At 36.2% G+C, this 22,364-nt stretch overlaps 1 protein-coding gene across 5 annotated transcripts; it reads left to right on the top strand.

The window, feature by feature from the left end:
- The first annotated feature begins 52 nt into the window (after nt 1-52).
- Nucleotides 53-20,334, top strand: RPAP3 (RNA polymerase II associated protein 3). Of its 5 annotated transcripts, none has more exons than XM_040551939.1 (17): nt 53-179; nt 2,241-2,399; nt 3,159-3,299; nt 3,746-3,868; nt 6,062-6,189; nt 6,798-6,919; nt 7,293-7,363; nt 8,280-8,411; nt 9,662-9,789; nt 11,164-11,285; nt 11,733-11,803; nt 11,949-12,071; nt 13,948-14,159; nt 16,173-16,368; nt 17,029-17,126; nt 18,345-18,445; nt 19,583-20,334. In XM_040551939.1, the coding sequence occupies exons 2-17, from the start codon at nt 2,247-2,249 to the stop codon at nt 19,672-19,674; spliced, it is 2,013 nt and encodes a 670-aa protein (XP_040407873.1). In that variant the 5' UTR covers nt 53-179; nt 2,241-2,246; the 3' UTR covers nt 19,675-20,334. The 5 variants fall into 5 exon arrangements, with proteins under 5 accessions (XP_040407873.1, XP_040407888.1, XP_040407882.1 ...); XM_040551954.1 differs by having other exon boundaries at nt 125-179; nt 2,236-2,399; XM_040551948.1 differs by lacking the exon at nt 53-179 and adding an exon at nt 237-1,020.
- Nucleotides 20,335-22,364: the final 2,030 nt, after the last annotated feature.

The following is a 22,364-nucleotide window of genomic DNA, read 5'->3' as shown; positions in this document are numbered from 1 at the left end:
GGGCAAAGGCGCATGCGCCGCACTCCCCTCCTCTTCCTCCTCCCCCTCCCGCTGCGGGGCCGCCGCGGGGCGGGCTCCGGCCGGCAGCGTGCCCGCGCGGTGCATCGTGGGAGGAGGCCGGGCCGCGCGGCGACGGCGGCCGGCGGCAGCCGAAAGAGGCGGGGCGCGGCGCGGCGCAGGTGGGACGCGGCCGGGGCCGGGGCGGGGACCGGCGGGGGTCTCCCCGTGGTAGCGGCCGCTCGGTGCCTGCCGCCGGGTGGTGCCCGCGGGGGGTTCGGTGAGGGGCCCTGGGCGGTGGGGTTCAGAATCCGGGCATAATGTGGAGCGCAGGAGGCTCCCGCTGAGCACCAGGCAGCGCTGCTGTGCTGGGAGGTGCCTGAGCGCTGGCACAGGCTGCCCAGAGAGGCCGTGGGGTCTCCTCCTGGGGGATCCTCAGAACCCACCTGGACGTGGCCCTGGGCAGCCCGCTCTGGGTGTCCCTGCTTGGGCAGGGGCTGGGGCAGGTGGGCTCCTGAGAGCCTGCCAGCCTCAGCCGTGCCGGCCTTACATTATCCGTTAGTCTGAGACCCTTCAGAAGCCCAGAAAATAGCAAGATTTAACGTACGATTAGATTTTTAGATGTGGAAGAATATTACTGTAGTCATTGGTAACGAAGAAAAAGCATCTTCCTCTAGGTACCGCTGCCCGCAGCATCTGGTGTGCCCGCGCCAGGTGCGGTAGGGTTCCCTAGAACTGCCTGAGTGCTGTGGAGACAGTTCGGTACACAGCAACAGTAGGTGGAAAAACTAAAACACCCGTTATACTTGAAAATATATTCAAAACCGCATATTTTTGGCATCATCTGAAGTTTCTTTCCACTTAGTTTAAAATAGACCAAATAAACAGAAGAGATTAGGACAAGTATATTGCTAAGGCTAAGCATGTTACCATCTGTGCGTGTATCAGTGAGCAGCACAACTGATGCATCAGCGTATGCGCTCAGCTGCGTAATTGTGAGGATGGAAAGCTATTTCTGTTCGGGTAGCATTAAATCATTGCTAACCACGTGGTATGTCTTAGGCATCTTTTATGAGACTGCTAGCTATAATTATGGGCAGCGCATTGTATTGCAGAAGTCATTACCTTGGGCCCGTACGTTCTTATATTTCCATGCTGTTATGTTACTGACTTCCACAGTTGTGTGTGTGTGTATATATAAATATACATAAACAAATGAAAATAACTTTATTCCTTTTTCTGTCATAATAACTTTGCGTGCAGTATCTCCATAAATAGCTTCTGTTTACATGTGAGGATTGCAAAGGATCCTGAAGCTCTTTCAGTCAAGAAGTTATTATCAACTATTCATAGTGCTTTTGATAAAGTTTGTATTTAGTTTCATCGTGAACTAATGAATCGTGGTTGTTTTCAACGTATGTTTGCTTCATCCTTTCACTTTTCGCTTTTTTTTTTGTTGCTGTGCACTGTTGGTCCTTTTTCTTTTTTTTAATTACAACCAAGGATTTTTTAAGGTTACTTGTTACTCATGATTTGTCGTACCTGTGATAATAAAATGTCTTTCACTTAAAGAAATGAAAATGAAGACGACAAAATTCATGAAGACATCTAAGCATTAAAAGCTATTAAACAATATTTTCAGGACTTAAAGGGCTGCGGGTGTGTACAAAGAGCGCATTCAAATAATACACCGAGTTACCATTCATTAGTCTTCATCTATATTATATATTACCCTCATGCATTTACTCTTTCTTGTCCTAAAAATGCATGCATATCTAAGCATATGTAATTTCTAAGGGCAGAAACTGCTTTGGGGGTTGGTTTGTCAGAAGCCTTGTATATCTTAATCTGTAGTTGAGACTTAACGTGGAGTTTTCTTCATTCTGTCTTCTGGGAAATACTACAGAAATTGCTTTAAACTATGATAATCTTAGTTATTCGTTATCACCTTCAGGACTTCCATTGACTTGTTAAGTCCTATAACTTACACTAAATTAGAGCATGACCTATTATCTGTTCTGATATATTTTATCTAAATTATGTCTTTTCTTTGTTTCCCTCCCACCCCCAAGACATTTAACTTGTGTTTCTTTATAGTCTCTTGCTATCTAATGTTTTTACTGCATTATATTAGAAGCCCGTCTTGCATGTATGTCAGGTTTCTTCGTTTTGAAGGAGCTAGCTTCCTTCAGTACATACTTCCAAATTCTCTTTAGGAAGTTTTTTTCCTTGAAATTTGGCAGGTTACAATGACTGCACCAAATAAAGCATTGGAGCTACAGCTGCAGATAAAGCAAAATGCCGAAGAGCTGCAGGATTTTGTGAGAGAATTGGAGAGTTGGGAAAGGGATATTAAGGAAGTTGATTCTGAATTAAGGAAACAAAGTGGTGTTCCAGAAGAGGTAAAAATTGGTGGACTTAGATTTTTATTAACTCAGCTGTTCATTATATGATGGTGTTTTTAATAACTTCTTGATCAGTTCTTTCTCCTCACCCCCATGTCTAATGAAGAGTCAAGCTACAGAAAGATACTCATTTTGCAGATGGCTTATTTCAGAGAATCCAGTTAACTTCAGCAAAATCACGTGTTAGCTTATAATATTTGAGTAGATTGTACGATCCCAGCAGACTTGTTCCTTATCTGAAGTAGATCAAGGATTCCACTGCAAACTGTTCCACCAACAGAGCTTTGGGGTTGTAGCTTCTGGAGGTCATGAATGCTTGGTGACAATAAATGTTTAATCAGTTCCAGGTAGACCAAGGAGAATATTTCTATCTGTAGCATCACTGTTATTTATTTATTGTGGCCTTTTAATATATTAATGCTGTTTTTTCAGTGATACTCTGCAGAAAGTTGTGTTCTAAAACTTAACTTTGTATCATGTATATAATACTTGTTAGTACTATATATTGAAAGATTTATGCTTGTCTTTAGTGGCTTTGCAGAAATTCCTGAGGACAACTTGCTTAATGGATTTCTAAAGTCAAGTTAGCCAGCAGATATAGATATTATAGAAATAGAAATATTCCTATATATTTCTATTTAGAAATATAAATCTATAGATATTACAGAAATAGTATTAGAAATAGATACTATAGATTATTCAGTACAAGTGAATATCGTGTATCTGTTTCGTAATAAATTACTTATTTCAATCTAGAATTTACCACCAATTCGAAACAAGGCTTTCAAGAAAAAGAAGAAGAGCAAAAGTAAAATCCCATCAAAGACAACCACTGAGGAAAACAAGAAAAACAAAATCAAGTCTTATGATTATGAAGCATGGGGAAAACTTGACGTGGTGAGTCAGGGTATTTTCTTGTTAACTTAGTTTTCTCCCTAGGTGCTTCTGTTTTGAAATCAGAATTACTTACTGTGCTGGATACTGTATGAACGTAGAAAGTAGCTTTTTCCCCAAAAGGGGTTAACTGTTTAAAATGTGGAATAATGAGAAATAAATACTATAGCTTCCTATTGATTGTGTTTTCATCCAGCAGATTTCTTTTCACTTAAAGTCAAATGCAATCTTTTATCAATAGGCCTGTTAAAAGGTTATAATTCTTGTAGAATATAAGACTAAATATGGCTGTCAGTATTAGAAGACAAGTCTTGTTTTTGAAATTTAGAATGCAGAATGAAGAGGGCTTAAGCAGTCGGTTTTTAAACAGACGACTCATTTTCTTAGTCTTACTTGATTTATTTTGTATTGTTAAGTTATAATGAAGATAATAAATTGTCTGTTTTCAGGATAAAATACTGGAAGAACTTGATAAAGATGACAGTACTCATGATTCTGTGTCTCCAGAATCAGACTCTGAAGAAGACGGAATTCGTATAGATGCAGAAAAGGCTCTTGCAGAGAAGGAAAAGGTAATAGCATTATAAACGTTTATTATCTACAAAATAGTAACTTGGACGTAGGAGCATTTGTGATTTGTTTTAAAAGATTGTCTGCTGAGATGAAAGTTCTGCTGGAATGTGCCTGCTCTTCAGATTTTTTTGATGTCTGTGTTCCTGACCATTATTCCAACATATAAAATTCTGACTGCATTTCTTTCTCCTCATCACTGATTGCAGCAAAGGCTGTCATTCTACTTAATGTACGCTTGTAATGATCAATGTATTGGTGGATTTTTTTTTTTCTTCATTAAAAAGTTGGACTGCTCTATAGAATTGCTGTATGGACCAAACATGCTTACTGGAGCACAAGGTATAAATGCCCCAAGTGAAATCCCCAAGAATTTAAGATAACTCCCTTTGTGAGGCCACTGTCTCTCTGAATGATGGAGAAACTCACATGTCTCCACTGGCTTGGTAATAGGAAGTTGGTACTAGTTAAGATGTACCCTATTTTGCAAATAAAATACAATGAGACCTATCTTATGATTCACCTTTTTAATGGGCGTAGCAAGGATTTCTTTGGATAAAAAGTACAAATTCTTTGGTTGCTTTCAACAAGATGTTGATCAAACTTTGCCTTTGGGCAAGATTATAAGTATACAAAACAGCTTTTCTCATCGTGATTGTTCAAATCTGGGAGGAAGAAATAATAGATGCTGGTCATCTGGACAACATTTAAGATGTGTGGCAAACAATTTGCCACCTCTGAACGCATTTCTGGAAGGAAAACTGAATAAATTCTGGTCTTTAGGTTTTCGTGGTATACAGGATGCTTATTAGGCATGTCATGCTCATCATCAAGGGCCTGTCGGAACTTGTTACAGACACATAGTAGATCTTGGACTCAGCAGTGTTTCTTTGCAAGAAAAATGAACGAATTCCCTAAGGTTCCCACGTCATGTTTTTGTCCTACGTGACAGATTCAAGCAGCAGAGACATGTAGTCAAGCCAGGATAATAACTTCAGCCCTAATAATTTCCTCTTCAGAGCGAAAATAATTATTACCTTGTGCCTTTTAGGTGCTTTCTTGTATATATCTCTTTATCTAAGACAGGAATACCCCAAAATCAAACAGGAGCAGTACCAACAGTACCAAATGACCAAGTAGCACTCCTTGTTGGCATAGGAAAGTAACAAAAACATGCTTTGGTGTTTAATGACTAGTGAAAGCTTCACCTGTTTGTTCTGTGTTAATGCTTCTTTGGTTTCTAGTGTTACGAAGAGTTTCATTTGTATGAGAGTTCCTTCTTCCCAGTCTTGAGCCTACTAGGAGCCCAATACAACATTAGAAGGTTCTGTTAAATCCTGTTGCATGCTGAATGCTTCATATCTGTGACCTGATACCATTGTGGAAGTCTTTTCAGGACTTTCCCCAGATAGTTAGTAAGTAGGAGAAATCTGAGTTGTAATGATACTAGGTGGAATGAATAATGAGCATCAGATCACCTGAGCTACATCAACGTGTGAGGTAGATAGTCTAAGACAGTTATGTAGAAATTTATGAGGTTCTGAGAAAGTGTATTTAAAAACAACCATCTGATACCATCTGCCAGTCCATACTCTTCTTCAGTAGAATTTCTTAGTGGTTTTGTTTTGTTTTTAAATTGTCTGCATGCATGACATCTGCCTACTTTCCCTACTGCTGTGAAATTCCCAGATGTATAATCTGCATTCTGCACAGAGGAGAAATTGAGATATCTGTGACTGTTATCATTTTGGCAGCAGTGAAGGAGATGAGGGTATTTCAGATAAAAGTTGTGTCCCAAAAGAGATGCAAATTAGAATGTTTACCTAGGAAAGGGAGGATGCCAAATCTAATCTCTAAAACGTGAAAAAAAAAAAAAATCTTCAGTAAATTTCTGTGGCAGTTCAAGCATCTTTGTATGTGCTGCTTCTATGTTTGTAGAAATGACCTACAGATACTGAAAATTAGCATAATAAGAACAATTTACTGTATAAATGATGGTAAATATTTAGGATAGAATATTTAGTATTTTAGTTACAAGAAGTGTTTCACAGTAAAGCAGTAATTTATGAGAGATGTTAAAAAAACATTTGAGCGTTCTAAAATACAAGCTTTGATTACTGATTTTTGGTTAAAAAAGAACAAAAACGTATCTACACAGTAATTTGTTAAAATTACTGTTTTCTTCCTATTTACAGGGTAACAACTACTTTAAACAAGGAAACTTTGATGAAGCTATAAAATGCTACACTAGAGGGATGCATTACGATCCGTACAATCCAGTATTGCCCACAAACAGAGCATCTGCTTTTTATAGAATGAAAAAGTAAGACCTGTATTGTTAAATCCTTAATACTTTTTTCTTTGACATGCTACCTTCAGTTTTCTTAACGTGTGTGTGTTTTTAACTTTTGATTATATTACTTATCACACTGTAATATGTAAGGCTGTCTGTCATACTGTCTATGTAAGGCTGGTTTCAAACTTGCTTTGCAGTTTCAAAGTATAATAGGAATTGCTGTGACAAGGAATCTGGTAGTCTCTGTCATCTGTTTTCCTTCTGTCCTTTCATGCTTGAAGTTCGTCACCTTCTGTGTTACAGCACAAGACTTCAGAAAAAGGAAAAAGAGAAGTTTACCATCCAATTTGCCTTTCTGGTTCTATGATCTCTGTTTTTAAGGCTTTAATTTCTTTTGGGGGAAGAAAGGGTATAGGGGAGTTGGTTATTCTTTTTGTTGCAGTAGAGATTGCTGACATCTGTTTTCCTTTCCTTTTCTCGTGTGTTCTGAATCAAGAGTTGTTTAAACACTTGTTCCTATACCCCTTGTGAAGCCTGAAAAATTTTCACTTTAGGAAGGACCTATAAAGTTTTAGAGTAACTTGCTGAGGTTTTTCTGGATGTGTTCAAACTAACTCACTCTTTTTTTTTAATAGGTTTTCTGTTGCAGAATCTGATTGTAATTTAGCACTTGCTTTAGATAAAAATTACATAAAGGCTTATTCCAGAAGAGGGGCTGCTCGCTTTGCTTTGAAAAATCTTCAAGGTGCTAAAGAAGGTGGGTTGTCTTTAATCATTCCTTAAAAAATGTTCACACTGTTTACCTGTGGGCTTGCCTAAAGCTTGTGTGATTGGTGTATTTGGCATAGGAATTTAATTTTCATATTCTGTAAACAAAAATAATGAAATACCATATTGCATATTCTTCTGTGAAGGTGAAATTCAAGCAGCAAGCCTAAATGATTACCCTAGGTGTTCGTAGTTAAAGAATAATTCAGTATTAAATATCTTAGAGTAATGTGTTGTTTGTAATATCATGATTTTTAGGTAACTACAGAAAAGGGTTATCTCCAAAAGAATGCTCTTATTTTATACTGCGGTTACAGGCCTGTAATTCATAACTAAAACGTTGTTTTCTGATCTTCTCATAGATTATGAAAAAGTTTTAGAGTTGGATGCGAACAACTTTGAAGCAAAAAATGAACTGAAGAAAATTAATCAGGTAATAAGGTTGATAAGCCCTAACATAAATTAATACATCCTGTTTAGTTTGTATCAACTTATAACAAGAACTGAATTCAACACAATCTCATAGGCTTTTTCTGGCACTTGACGTTCTCTGAAGTCAAAATCTGTAATTTAATGACTTCTAGTTTTGGAGAGTATGCGTACATCAGCTTATGGTGGGTTGGCAGATTATGACTGGATGTGTGCACCAGCCTCTCTGGCTTTGTCTTCTTCCATCAAGTGTTTTTTCAACTTCTTGTGTTAATTCCTTTTTTAAAGTCACATCTAGTATTTTGGTACAAGGTAGCAGTACATCTGAGAAAACTGATATATTCTCTTGGTAGTAGAGTAAAGCTAAACTACTAGCCTGCTTGTGGTTCCACTGCTTGCTGTGCTATGCCAGACCAGAAAGTCAGTTTAAGCCTAGCAGAACAGAAACTCTGCTGCAAGTCTGACCTCTTCCATGACAGGGAAATAATGCTTATTATTATGACCTTACTAAAATGTAAGAGTATCTAGCATTACCTCTTCAACTGTAGTTTTGAAAATGCTTGATAAAGCTTATTTTCAAATGAAGACCCCAAGTCTTTGATAATTAAAGAAATTGAAAGTAACTGAAGAATCTGTGAATCAGGATTATATAGACAGTTTTCATGGATCATTTTACACTGTGCTGCAAAAATTACGTATCTTCTATTTCCCAAGCAATATTCTGACTCGCAGTCCCTCACAGAAATATGTTCTTGAGAACAGCTTAGAATGATCTCTTCAATTTGTGTTCAGCTTACAGTAAGAACATTTCTGCTAAAATGCTTGGCAGATTTTTACTTCTTAAAAGTTTAGAATTTATTGTAACTTCTGTTCTGAAAATGTGTGAGGGAAATACCTACTGAGAAACAACATCTTTGCAGGCTCTATCATCAAAAGAAAGCTCAGGACAGGAGGAGTTTGAAGATGTAGTTAAACCAGAATTAACAGACAAAGAGAAGAGGTGCATTGAAGACGAGCAACTCAAGCAGAAGGCTGTTACAGAAAAAGATCTCGTAAGTTGCAACTTCCGATGGAAGAGGAGAACTAGCAAACTAGAGCATTGTCTTGTGCTGTTAGCTATGCAAAAAGCTCAAATTAAACGTGATTCTGTCCTGAACATCATAAATACAGTGTGCTTGATATGCCCTTAATTGCTGTTTCAAGCTCTATTGGTGGTGGTGGGCAGGGGGAGCAGGGTTCAGTTCTGTTTGGAATCTTCTGGGGGAATAATTATACAGGGTTGCTTTTAGAGTCTGATTTGTACGTGGTAATTGATACATGTCATATATGACAAGATAAAACCAGAACTATATTCTACAAATAGCCCATTTGTCCAGTATTATGTGCATCTTGACTCTTGTCCAACTAGGGTTGTAGACTATCTATTTTTTTCAAACCACTGATGACATGGTGAAACGTAGTTATAAGAAGAACTTCAAGGAGTACAGGCAACAATGACAATTAATGTTATTTCTGGGTATATTATCTTGACTCATAGTTGGCTTGTTGATTTCTCTCCTTCCCCACCACTGCAATTAAGAAATAACTTTACCTACTAAACTATAATTTTCTTACTATTCTCTTATCTACTTAACTTCTGACTTTTTATCAGTTTTCAGTTTTCCTTTACTAGTTGTAAGAGGTTAGTATGAAAAGAATGAAAGGATACATTAGGTAGGTAAAAGGAACAAAAAGGGGCCATGGTAATAAAATACTATTAGTTTTGGCTACAGAGCTATTAACTTTGGGTACAGTGTGGCTTATAGTGCGCATCAAGAGTAAAGAAATAATATAGTTTTGTCATCTTTTCTGCTACTACTTTCCTCATTGGCAAAAAAAAAAAAAAAAGCAAAGGCTGCAATTTGGACTCAACAGGATCAGTGTTGCCAGGAACAGGCCCACAGTCATTCAACTCTGCTGTCAACAACACACTGTACTAGTCTAAAATTTCTTTACTGTGGCACCTTTTTGTTCCTTTTGCCTACTTAATCTATCCTTTCATTCTTTTCCTACCAATCACCTTAAACTGTAAAGATAGCATTTTTTTTTTTAATCCTTGAAGTACTGAAGAAAAATTAAGAGATTTTTGTGGTCTGCCTCCAAAAAGCTTAGATACAAAAAAGTCATAAATACCTATCTTGAAATGTGTGTTCTTTGTGATCCATCTTCTTGATATTGTGACCTTGTCTACTAAAAAGTAAAAACAGCTAATTGCACTAGGTCTTTCTCAACGTTACCTTTTTTCCTAACCTAAATATAACAGGGTAATGGTTATTTCAAAGAAGGGAAGTATGAGGCTGCAATAGAATGTTATACACGTGGTATAGCAGCAGATGGCACCAATGCACTTCTGCCAGCAAACAGAGCCATGGCCTATCTCAAGATTCAAAAGTAAGTAGGATTGCATGTACTATACTGTTTCTCTATTTCTAATATAAGAAATTCTCTATCTGGTTCTGAACTAGAAGGAAGAATGATCCAGTGGGTTTTCACCCAGGTTTCATTAGTCACTTGTTCTAATTTTTTCTAGGATTCAGTATAGAATAAATCATACAATACGGGAGTTAAAACCAACTGAATATGTGGGATCTTACAATGTATTTCATAGGAAAGAAGTTCTGAGAGAATAAAATAACATCAGTTTGAAATTATAGTGAAACCTAAGTGAATTTTTTTTGAAGTTTGACTTTTCATTCTTTCACATTTGTAAAATTCTACATATTTACCTCTTTCAAAGGACCTACCCCTTTGTCTTTTTTGATTGTAAAAACAGTCAGCTACTGAAGTGTTGCCCAGTATGAAAAAGTGGATTGCAATTGCTAACTTGAAAAGGAATAGGTAGGAGCTTTCGCTTCTAAAAAAGTCATCTATAAAAATATTTCTCTAATGATGTGTACATGTAATTTCTTTAATTTTCATTAAACTTTTCTCACATAGTCCAGTAACAGTAGGAAATGCTTACTTTCAACCAAATGAGCAAAATTCCATATGACCATTTTTGTAGTCTTTGAATTTTGCTTTTTTTTTGTTTTGACTCCCTGTTGGTATGGGAGTTTAAACTTTTTAAATTGATGATAGCATGAGAAGCAGAGAGCTGAATGTTTTATCCGTCATCTTTTCTAATGTGTTGTGGCTGACCATGTACAGACAATGCACTGATCTCAAATTACGCAATTGTAAAGTAGGCTGCACGGGTACTATTTCTGTTGAAGCCTTAGAGGATACCATAATGCGAGTAATGTAACAGAATCAGAGGAAGTGATACTGTACTTGACACGGAGAAAGCTGAGAGTGTGAGATAAATTGGTGTGTTCTTTACACTTCAAAGAGGACCCAAACATGAAATGCAACAAAAGCTCATTGGTATTCTCATCAGTTTCATAGGTTTGTGAGAGCTGCAAAAAGTACTGTTTCTGTAAATTTAATGATAGATCGAAGGAGGAGAGAAGAAGAATGAACGAAAATACTTTCATATGCACACAGTAGAGTCATGATCAAACATAACTGGAATGAGGAAATTTGATCTTACAGTGAAAGCAAATGACCTTAATACAAGAATATGCTGACTTGTTCTTAATGATATTAGAAATTATATGCTCACTTTTATTTTATATTTTTTATTCTATGTTTTGGCTCAGTGGTAAATATTTATCTGTATATAGGTAATTAAGGTCTTCATATTTTAACTTTTGTGTAGATTTGCCTTTTAAGTTTAAACTACTTATTTGAAACAGATTATTAATTTTGTATTATTCTTTTGCTGAGATATGAAGAGGCAGAAAATGACTGTACGCAAGCTCTGCTGTTAGATGCCTCCTATTCTAAAGCTTTTGCCAGAAGAGGGGCTGCAAGAGTTGCTCTTGGAAAGCTAAAAGAAGCTATGCAAGGTATGACTCTGAATTAGTATGTGTGATGGGTAGAAGGATGTAAGTAGAAGGTAGGTAGATAAGTAAAAGGAGGTCCTGATTTTTGTTTTTAATCTTCAAATAGCAATTAAATAATGTGCTAACTAACTGAGGTTTCAGTGCAAAAGTTAAGATGAATGGGCTTTGTTTTTCATTGAATTTGTATAAAATCTTTTATATTGGTATTCATATGATAGCAAGACAGGTTTGTGTGAAATTACAACAATTGCTACTTAATAGTAATAGCTTGAAAAATTAATTTAAAACTAGATTAGGATAGATATTAGGATGACTTACCTGTCTTTAATTATTTTATAGCTATGAAAACAGATGGGAGGTATAGAGATTTGCCATTGGAAAAATTGAATTCACAAATTTCAGTTTGTAACTTGAAATGCATACATTTTTCATATGTTGTCTTTCATTCAGATTTTGAAGCTGTTTTGAAGCTGGAACCTGGAAATAAACAAGCAATAAATGAACTCACTAAAATAAGAAATGTATGTACACCAATGATTTTTTTATGTAAACCTACAGTAATAGAGTTTTTTCATTCTTTATTATGTACATTTTAACAAATAATTATTTCTGAAACTTACAGTTTTTCTGGGAAAATTAGTTTTTTTTTTTTTTTTTTTTTTCCAGGAATTAGCTGAGAAAGAACAGTTAGCTCAAGAATATAAAGAATATCCTGCAGTATTGATAAAAGAAGCAGAAATAAAGAATATAGTGAAACTCATTGATGATCCATCACTCCTGAAATCAACAGTGAGTTTTTTTTAAACTTTGTGAACTGCTATCTATAATGATGGAAAAAGTAGAGTTTAAGTTACAATCCGCTTCTTGCGTCTTCTGATAGATATATCCTGCATGTGGAAATATCAAAAGTTCAGAGATTTACTTTTGTGATATTTTTTCAAGAATGTAACTTCTGCGTTTCTGTGTGTGTTCAACAGTATCCATAGTGTAAACAGTGCTATACAGGAAACATAGTATATGTATATATCAATAGTATGAAATGGGGAGGCAACTCCACAACCCTCTCCTGAGTCCTAACGTTATAGTTGAGAGTAAATCGGTGACAGTTCAGTCTCTCATGTTTGACTGCAGACTTGAGAAAGCTCTGGGTAACTGTCCCCTTTCTTTCATCAGCTGTTTCCAGTTCCTATAGCAACTACTGTAGTAACAAGGCATGTTGCATACCTATTTCATATGTTGGTATCACTCAGGGCTAGTGCAATAGCTTTGAGCCTGCAGTTTCATCCATGTATGCTGGGAAGTAGCTGGATTTTTTTTTTCAAGAAGCAACATTTTTAAAGTCAGAATTATCATTCTGACTATAACCACTGATGGGTTACATATGACAAAATATGATGATACAGAGTATGCATTCTTGTGTAAATACAAAGCGTGTTCAAAATGTGTGGCTAGTTTTAGTAGGAAATATGTGATTATTTTGATACCTTTCTTTAAAGTATTATATGCTTTCTATAACCAGATACTATATTAAATACATATACTATTACTATCTTTAAAAACCTAAATTAATTTATTGTGAAGTAGCTGAAATAAGACAACTGATTATATTCAGTTTTCAGTTTGGCTGCTAAGTTGAGATACTACGTGGCTTTTTTTGTGTAATTCTGTAAAGGTAGAACAAGTACAGATTAAGTATCTGTGTTCTTTGTACTGCCCAAGGGAGAACTGTAACTGTGTCTCATATCCAGTAGGCACTCTTAGCACAATGATGAGATGGCATATTGTCAAAGCAAACCGTATATTGTCTGTTCGTACCAACCATACAGGGCTTTTTGGGCATAATTTAAAGCAGTTTGCAAATTGTTGTGAAGACTTGCAGAGGGATTATGTTAGAGCTGGGCAGAGAAATCTGCCATCTCTTAAAGTTTAAATTTTTGAATATGTTTAGTTTAACCATGTATATTTGCATCGATATTTGTAGAGCAATTTAGATTCTATTCATGTTCAGCAAAGAATTCCAAAGTTCCACTAACTGGTGCCTCATAAGACCTAGGAAGGTGGTGGTAGGTGATGATCAGAAATAATGGTGATCATGCAGAGATGAAACAAACGAGCTGAAGCATTTTAATTACTCAGCATGTTCTCCAGTGGTAGGATTAATTACCTTGTGTTGTATGTAACTTGGTCAGCCAGGAGGCCTGAGTTACAAATATTTATCATCTCAAAATATGAAGTTGAGAGATAAGGCATATGTTTATGCATACTTCTTTGTTTAGCTAAATTACAAAGCTTGATCAGGTCATCGGTTAAAATATATGGTACCCTTGCCCACTCAAGCTTTTTAGATGGGGGGAAAACCCTCAAAAAATTTTTGTTGGTTTTTTGTTTACTGCAAAAACAGAATACAGATTCTGAGATACTGTAGGGGTACGCTGGTTTATGACAAATTGGGCAAATGATCATATAAGACTTCCCATAGAATGTCATGAAGCTTCCTTTTTTTGCCATTTGTCTTTACTGAAAGTGTCTTCTATGTGTTCCAACAAACGTGAAACTGGTTATGATTGTTTAATTATAAACAGCAGTTTATCTAGTGCCAATACAGTATATATTTACACTGAAATAAAGGCTTGCGTGCATGACGCCAGGTTTGTGTTCTGTTTAGAAGCCTTTGCGAACAATACCCATTGAAGAAGTTGATGACGACATGCCAAATAGCGATTTCCCCAGCGCTACTTCTTTCGTTAATAACTGTACAAATTTGACAAGTATTGAAGCAACAGAGAATCTGGATCAGGATGATCACTTAACTACAATGGACATTCCAAAAGCAAAGCAATTGAAAATAGAAGAAATCACTGATACATCACCATTAAAGTAAGTATAAAAATTCTGATCCTCTTTTAGAAAGGTAATGTAGTTGAAATATAATCTTCATTCTCAAATTTCTAGATGTGATGAGATATATAACATAATTTGGGGAATTTGAATTAAAAAAAATGCAAAGAAACATGCAGTTCTTACACGTCTGTGTCTTTGATCAAGTAGTGGTAGAAACAAGTATGGTTTATTAGTGTCATATGGAAAACTAGTAGTTGCTCTTACATTTCAGAGAGGAAGAAACTTGTAATATTTTCCCATATGCCATGTTCTATTCCTTGTGCACTGTATCTTTCCTTTCTGTGGCTTGTATTTTAATATTTTAGAGTAGATTTTAAAGCGGAATTCAAACATTCTTTGGATACCAGTTATGTGAGAGAAAAGGAACAGGTCACAACTGTCACAACAGTGTCACAAGAAACAGTGTCACAACTCTCCTGAGCAGATAGCTGATAACTTTAGGTTTGCTCAGGGTTCCTGAGTTCCACTATGTTAGCTGGATAAACTCAAGTCTGGCTGAAGTATAGAAGCAGCTAGCCCAGCTTTCTCCAACTAAGAGTCACAACTCTACTTGTTATCTGCTTAGGAAAGGTCTGTATGCACCATTGTTAATCTCATTGTTTTAATAGTTAATACCTTTTATGGAATCCTAATTGAAGACTTTGTGAGGACCGTTTCCACTTTCCTTTTTCAGCTCAGTCAGATGGATTTACTATGAGGTGTTGAAGAAAAAAGTAAATTTCTTAGTCATTTTATAATTTCTGAAAAAATAAATGGACTTAACTGACAAATTATAGGACAAAAATAGCTCCACTGTAACTAGTATTGAAATTGAAACAGTTCGCTCGCTTGCCATGGGACTGTGGTTTAACCTCAGATGAACCTTCAGCTCAGTCAGATAATGACAGAACAAGGGGGAATTGTTTTAAAGTAAAAGAGGGGAGATTTAGGTTAGAGGCTTCGAGGAAATTCGTCACTCAGAGGGTGGTGAGGCACTGGCACAGGTTGCCCAGAGAAGCTGTGGATGCCCCATCCCTGGAGGTGTTCAAGGCCAGGCTGGCTGGGGCTTTGGGCAACCTGATCTAGTGGGTGGCATCCCTGCCCATGGCAGCAGGGTTGGAACTGGACGGTCTTTAAGGTTTCTTCCAACCCAAACCATTCTATGATTCTATGAACCTGTCAGGCAGCTAAGTGCCACCCAGCCGCTTGTCCCCCTCAGTGGGATGGGGAAGAAAATTGGAAAAGGTAAAACTTGTAAGTTGAGATAAAGACAGTTTAGTAAGACAGAAGAAAATAAATCAAAATATAAAAAAACAAGTGATGCTCACCACCGGCTGACCAGTGCCCAGACAGTACGCAAGCAATGTCTGCCTCCTTGGCCAGTGCCCCCCAGTTTTATTGCTGAGAATGCCGCCCGTTTGGGTTAGCTGTCCTTGTTGTGTCCCTTCCCATCTCCTTATGCCTTCTCACTGTCAGGTTAGCATGAGATGCAGAAATGTTCTTGACTCTGCAGTTACTGATCAGCAACAACTAAAACTTCAGTGTGTTATCAACATAATTTTCAACCTAAATGTGTTTTAGCATCATACAAACTACTGTGAGGAAAATTAACTCCATCCCAGCCAAACCCAGGACATGCGGTTATTGTTTTGCATTATAAAATTGCAGAAAATGTAGTATTTCTTGTAGCTGCATATGGTGGAAATCTGTACCATAAAATGCAGAAAGTTCTCTCTTTATTCCCAGGAAGAGAGAACTGCTGAGTGTATTTATAAGTACTTGTAGCTTTTCAGAAAGGGTTAATCAAGGATCTTTTGTATGCTGCATTATTTTTTGATTTTTTTTTTTGTTGTTTGTTTCTTTAGATACTTGGTTAAACTAAAATACATTAATGTGTAAAATTTTGATGGTATTTTAGATCTTTTAGGATTTGAAAGTTCTCCTGTTAGGTCTCAGTGCAAGATTTCCTTAAATGTTTTCTAGATTACATGTTTTGAAATCTCTCTGCAGGCTTCCTGCTAGTGTGAAAGGAATTCCATCAGTGTTGCATCCATCTTTCACTATGAACAAGCAGGCAGAAAAAGAAATGAAAACATCATATAGATCTGCTTCTCCAGTCCCTGCCGTTCCTGCAAACTCTTTCCAGCTTGAATCTGATTTCAGGAAGCTGAAAGACTGCCCAGAAAAACTGTATTTGTACCTGAAGGTATGAAATGTAGTATTGTCTGACAGTGCTTTGATAGCATCAACTTAGGTGAAAAGGGTAGCTATGCTAGATTGTCTTAGCAGTGTGAAATACTCCCTTTCTTTAATTGCCTTCACATAATTATAAGTAGTGTGATCTGCATCTGAATAGTTCTCCTCTTGTGTCTGACTTTTCACTTACCTCATGTAGAGTACAGTCCCTCTATAATCTGTCTTCTTTTAAGCATAGGCCCTAAGTCTGTAAACACGTGAATATGTCAGCAGCAAAGTGAAATTCTATTTTTTTCAAATGAATGCTTCTAGGGTAATCAGACATAGCAAAATTCTTCTCTCTTTAAATTGAAAAAATACTTGAAACACATCAAGAAACACATCAATCTACTTAATATCTGCTTCTGCTGATATATATATGTGTGTGTGTGTGTATATATATATACACATATACATTGCCAAAAATTGCTTAGAATCCTTTTTTAAGAGAATGTAGCAATAATCTTCTCAAGAAAAAATTAAAACCAGACAGAAGTCATAAACAGTAATTTGTCTTTGTTTTCATGCACTTCCAGCATTGCCCAAGACATCCTAAATATTCATTTATAGTTCTTATGACTCAAATGTATTTTTTTGCCTAAATAAAATACCTTTCTTAATTCTCCCAAAGCAAATAGAGCCTTCGTTTTATCCGAAACTGTTCCAGAAATCCTTAGATCCAGACTTGTTTAACCAGATACTGAAAATTCTGCATGACTTCTACATTACGTAAGTTAAGCTCCTCTTTTGTTGTATGTTGCTTGTTGCTATTCCCCTCCTTCCCCTCACCTTTAGGCTTACAAAATTAGTTCGAATATGTAGCATTACATGAGTCAGGGTACAATACTTGGAATGATTTAATTCTTCCTTATTAGGAAATTAAACATATCTTGAAAAGTCAGAAAAGTGAGGAAATAAGTAGCCTCTAACTAGACCTAGTTACTTATTAGTAACATTTAGATAGAATGAAGTAATTTTTGTTCATGTTACTGTATATGTCCCATTATCACATATGGTTGCACGATATTAACTTTGTCAATTAAGTTCCTGAAGCTAAGAAATGCATGAGGTTTAATTCTTCTATGCCATGCCTATTGTGATACACTCTGAATTCTTAACTATCTGCTAGAATTTTACAGTAGATTGTAGTAAATGTATAGGAGCTAGAAGTTCTAATATGAAAGGAGTGACAGTTTGTTCTGAAATTTCTATCTGTGCTACCATTTGGTTCTTAAAGATCATTTACCTGTTGGAGGCAGTTTGTTACTTACATGGATTACGCTGTGAGCATGCATTCAAAATGCTGATAAGTCCTTGTTTTATGGAGAAAGGCAAATGTAAATGAATACTAGGCTTTTTCTCAGTTTCTGTAGATACACATCATTTGTGTGAGGAGGTATGGTCCTATATTTGTGGTATGACTTACAAAGGCTAGGAAGTTTAAATTGTTTGCAGTAAGGTAAAAGACATTTGTTCTGGAGGGTGACAGAAAAAGTTATGAAAGAAAAACACTTCTAGTTATTAGTATTTGTAGCAAAGATGGTGCCTGCTTACTACTGCCTCTTGTCCAGAAGAATGTAAAATGAACAAAATCTGGGATTTTGGCCTATACAGATAAAAACGTTAGTAGCTGTAATGAGGTGCTTGTTATGGCAAGGTGAAAGCGTTAAATCATTTAATAGCTATTCTGTATGTTAACGGCAATCATTTTGCATCAGTCCATTTTTTTGTACTTCTCTGCTCTTGATCTGTATTAAAAGGATGCTTGGATAAATATTTGTGGTTTTGGTTCTCTGCTAAGTCAGTGGAAGAATGAACAGGAAAGATGAGAATGGGAAAGGAGTTCCATTGGTCCTTTCATTTTCTGAAATCTTTAGTATTGCTTGCAGCTATTGAATCTTTCTAATCAACAGTAGTTATTTTTATGTTTCTAATAATCTTCTCCAGGAAAGAGGAGCCATCACTCATCCTTGAAGTCCTCCAGAGGCTATCTGAATTAAAAAGATTTGATATGGCAGTAATGTTTATGTCAGGCTCAGAGAAAAAAAGTAAGTAGTTCAGTACCATCTTCTAAAACTTGGTTTGTTGATACTGTATTTTGCAAGAAAGGTGCAAAAGAGTGCTACTCTTGTTTATTCCATAAAATAATAATTTAAGATTAGTTACTTGTCTATTCCAATGATTTTTGATTGCTTTAGAAGCCAATATGAAAATGTTATTTTTCTTAATCTTTTGATCATTTATAAAGATTTGAAAAAATACAGCTAAATCCTTCTGGTTTTGTCAGTAATACCACCACATTTTTATTCTGATAAAATAACTTCTCATTACCATTTCAGTTTGTAGCTGGCAATGCTACAAATTTGTGAATTTGTATGAAGTCTTATATCTCAGGTCAAGGTATACCAATTACAGTTTTCACAGCTATGACCACTTCAGCATTTTCACAGCTATGACCATTTCAGCAATTATGATTTTAGTCTTGGCAAAAAGAAGGCAAGTGTTTCTAAACCTCTGATCCTGTTTGCCTCTGTCCTGTTCTTGAGGCGTCACTTAGATTAGTTTGCAATCCAGGCTGACACTGGCTTGAATTCCAGGTTTATAAAACTGTGGTTTTCATGTCAAACATTTCTTGATTTACCACACCAGACAGACTATGTAACAGTGAGGCACTCACAAGCCAAACTTTTCTTTAGGAACAAGTAATGTTAGAGAGTAAATCTACAACTGAGTTTCACTAATAAGCATTATAATTTGAAAATTTCGTTATGTGGATCTCCTTAAAATAAAACTACTTGTTTGACTTACTGAAGTGCAAGTCAATTCCACTCAGGAATTGCCTTCACACCATAACCTGATGTAAGTTTTATCTGCCATCTGGCATTAACTTTTATCTTTCACATTTAATGGTGTAGTGCCAAGATAGTAAACAAAATAAAAGCTGTCTGTTTACGTTGTCAGTATTGTATATCCATTTAAGGAAATGTTGTTAGGCAATTCATGAGCATCAAAAGAGGGCTTCTCTTTGCTACCTTTCTTTATCCTCTGAGTAATTCTAAAAACTTACTCATATTTCAGCTGTATAATGCTGAAAACCCTTACTCACAGAGGAAAGAGTTGGACTAATTTACATTCTGCCTGTTAATTGCAAAAATAATGGTTTCTGTTGGGATTTTCTTTTACAGTTACACAGGTATTGTTCAGTCATGTGAAACATATGGGATTGAAAGATACTCAGGTTGAAGAATTGGAGAAGAAGTACGGCATTTTCTCTTAGTGAGTTCACTGCCATTACGCATGTAAATTGCTCTGTTTCCACATTTGCGTCATGTGGAAATCAGCTGAAGAGGCCTATAAGGACTGGAGTTCTGTTGCTTTTGTATAAGTGATGAAATTCTTAAACTTGATTCACCGAATGACAAGTAGCTGGAGAAAGAATGACTGGGTTCTGCTGGCATGTTTGCTTTCCAGCACCTGAAACAATACAGATCTACATACTTCAGTGGAATCAGTTTGCCTAAAAAACAATTGGATGGATTGGCATTCAGGATTACGACTACAGATGGAGATCTCTATTAGAAAGAAAAAGTATATTTATAAACATCTTTTTTTGGTAAGAATCAAATGGTGTATATTACAAACTTGCATGTTTTGTTTTGTTTTTTTGTTTTTTAGAAAATAAACTTTGAGTTGAAAATACCAAATATATCAGTTTTTTTAACTCCAGTGCCTAAATCACTCTTCTCTAAGACAGACCATGCCATAACGTATAATATGCAAAGAGAACCTGAGTTACAATGAACAAAAAAATCCAGAATTCCTTTACTTCAGCTTATCCAAAAGCATTAACAGCTGAGATGTTCCTGTAAACCTCAACTGTAACTGCAGAATAGAAGAAAGTCAAATACTATGAAATTAAAAAGTATAGAGAAAACCACTTTTGTCTTTGGAGAGTACTTTTACAATAGTCTTATCAAATTTATTTTTAGGGTCTTTTTTTCCTATCCACGTACAGTTCTTAAGAAGTGTCAGAAAGCTGAGCAGAATATCTTTCCAGTATAAAGAAGACAAAGGCATGAAATCACATCATTTTCTTAGATATGAAATAGCATCAGGCAAATGCATAATAAACTGTTCACATGACCAGAAGAAGGAAGTAACAGCACTTATAAATACACTTTAAGACATAATTGTAGTATTCAGGTAATGGCTGCCAAAAATTGGTGTGTGTTGTAGACTTGATCAGTGTTTTTCATCCTGTTGATACATTCTGTCAGTTTATTTTCATTCAAACCTTGTGCTTTCCTAATACTTCTCTGCCTGTGGAAGCCTTCTGACATTACTGCTTTTGTTTGGTATAGTTGTGGTCTTTTCCAGAGGAATAATTAAACATAGCATTAAAAAAGAGAGTTCAAACTTCAAGGAGGGATCGATGGGAGAAGGTATGAATATTATATGCTGTGTAGTTGGTGTTAGAAAACTAATTTTAAAACATTCACAGCTGTGTAACGTTTCAGGTATAATCCAGGGAAGAAACATAACCGAGCTACATTCTCAGGCTGGCTCTAAGTAGCTGACGTGAATAGAGCAGTAGATTCCTAATGTAGCTCTGAATTAGCCCTGGAACAGAATTAGCACTAGGACAACAGCCAGTGTTGTTAGGGAAATGAATGAGCCTTTATATAATGCTGTTTGCAGCTTACCTACGACGTGAACTGTTATTACTAGGTGTGTCCCAAGTTACTAGATAACTGGCTTCCCCCCCTACACACACTCCCTGTTGTAAATCACTTCTGATAATGTATCAGAGATACTTCTGTAGCTAATAGATGTTTTTTTTTTAAAAAAAAAAAAAGTAGTTACCAAAGTAATTTTATACACCTTTGTAGATATAAAATAGCCTCTAATGGACTGTTATTTTTGTTGTGTAATCTGTTCAGTGACCCAAGAACACAGATGTATACCTGACTAGGTTATACTCAGAGCATTTGATACCGAAGCTGCTGCTTAAAGGCTGTTGGAGAAAAACAGGTGATTCAAATGCAGATCTTTAACAGTAAAAGCAAGATGATAACAGAAAGATATGAGAACTGTAGGTCAGGAGTCGCTTAACTCTACTTCATCCAGTCTGCTGTGCTTTTAATGAAAACAAACTGCAACGTTTGGTTTCTGGTCCCACTCCTACTTTTATATAGTTTCTTCTTCAGGATTTGTACATGAGGAAGAGGAAGGCTGGTTGAAAGGAAGCTGTTCACACATGTAGAATTTGTTGGGGTGGATGGGTGGACCTGGTTCATGTTACTACTGAGTTTAGGCCACCAAGATTTACCTTGCATGTTGCACTCTACCCTAGCTTTTTCCTTATATCTCTAAATGCAAGATCTGATTGTTGCTTTTCCATCCATAGAAAGCATGCAAGATGAACACGTTAAGAGAACTGCAAGCTTCACTTCCTCCAGGAGATGGCAGTATTTTTCCTTTCTAAATTGCTATAGGTATTACTAAGTCTCTGAATTGAAGAGTTTAATGAAAAATGGAGGAAATTCAAAAATCTGAAGTAAATCAAGTAAATAATGATTTTTGGAGGGAGCAAGATTTTATTTATTTATTTTTTAATTCAACACCCTCTTAGTGGCTGTATTTCTGTCATATGGGGGGGGGAAGTCTAAGGTCAATAGTTTATAGAAACTTAACCGTGGAATAGCTATGTCCCAGTGCTATGCTTGAATGCTGTGGCATTTAAGGCGTTAAAAATTGAGATCATATTTATTGCCATGGCTGATTCAGACTTAACTTTTGAATCTCGTTGTGTGAGGTGAGTCTGTACAGCTGATCATTCCTTTTTCTTCTCAGTATTAAATGTTACAGTTTTCTAGACCACTTGCTATTATCATTTTTACTCTGAATATTGTCGTCCAGTAGATCTGGAAGATATCCAAATTCATTATTTTCTATTTATCACCTAGG

Source organism: Cygnus olor, chromosome 1, assembly GCF_009769625.2.
Source record: "Cygnus olor isolate bCygOlo1 chromosome 1, bCygOlo1.pri.v2, whole genome shotgun sequence".
Lineage (NCBI taxonomy): Eukaryota > Metazoa > Chordata > Aves > Anseriformes > Anatidae > Cygnus > Cygnus olor.
This window is presented reverse-complemented; position numbering and strand designations above follow the sequence as displayed.

Coding starts and splice junctions, on each gene's coding strand:
- RPAP3 (XM_040551939.1), top strand. CDS start 2,247: ATGACTGCACCAAATAAAGCATTGGAGCTACAGCTGCAGATAAAGCAA. Junction 11,286..11,732: donor GCTAAAAGAAGCTATGCAAG/GTATGACTCTGA, acceptor TCTTTCATTCAG/ATTTTGAAGCTGTTTTGAAG. Junction 12,072..13,947: donor CATCACTCCTGAAATCAACA/GTGAGTTTTTTT, acceptor TGTTCTGTTTAG/AAGCCTTTGCGAACAATACC.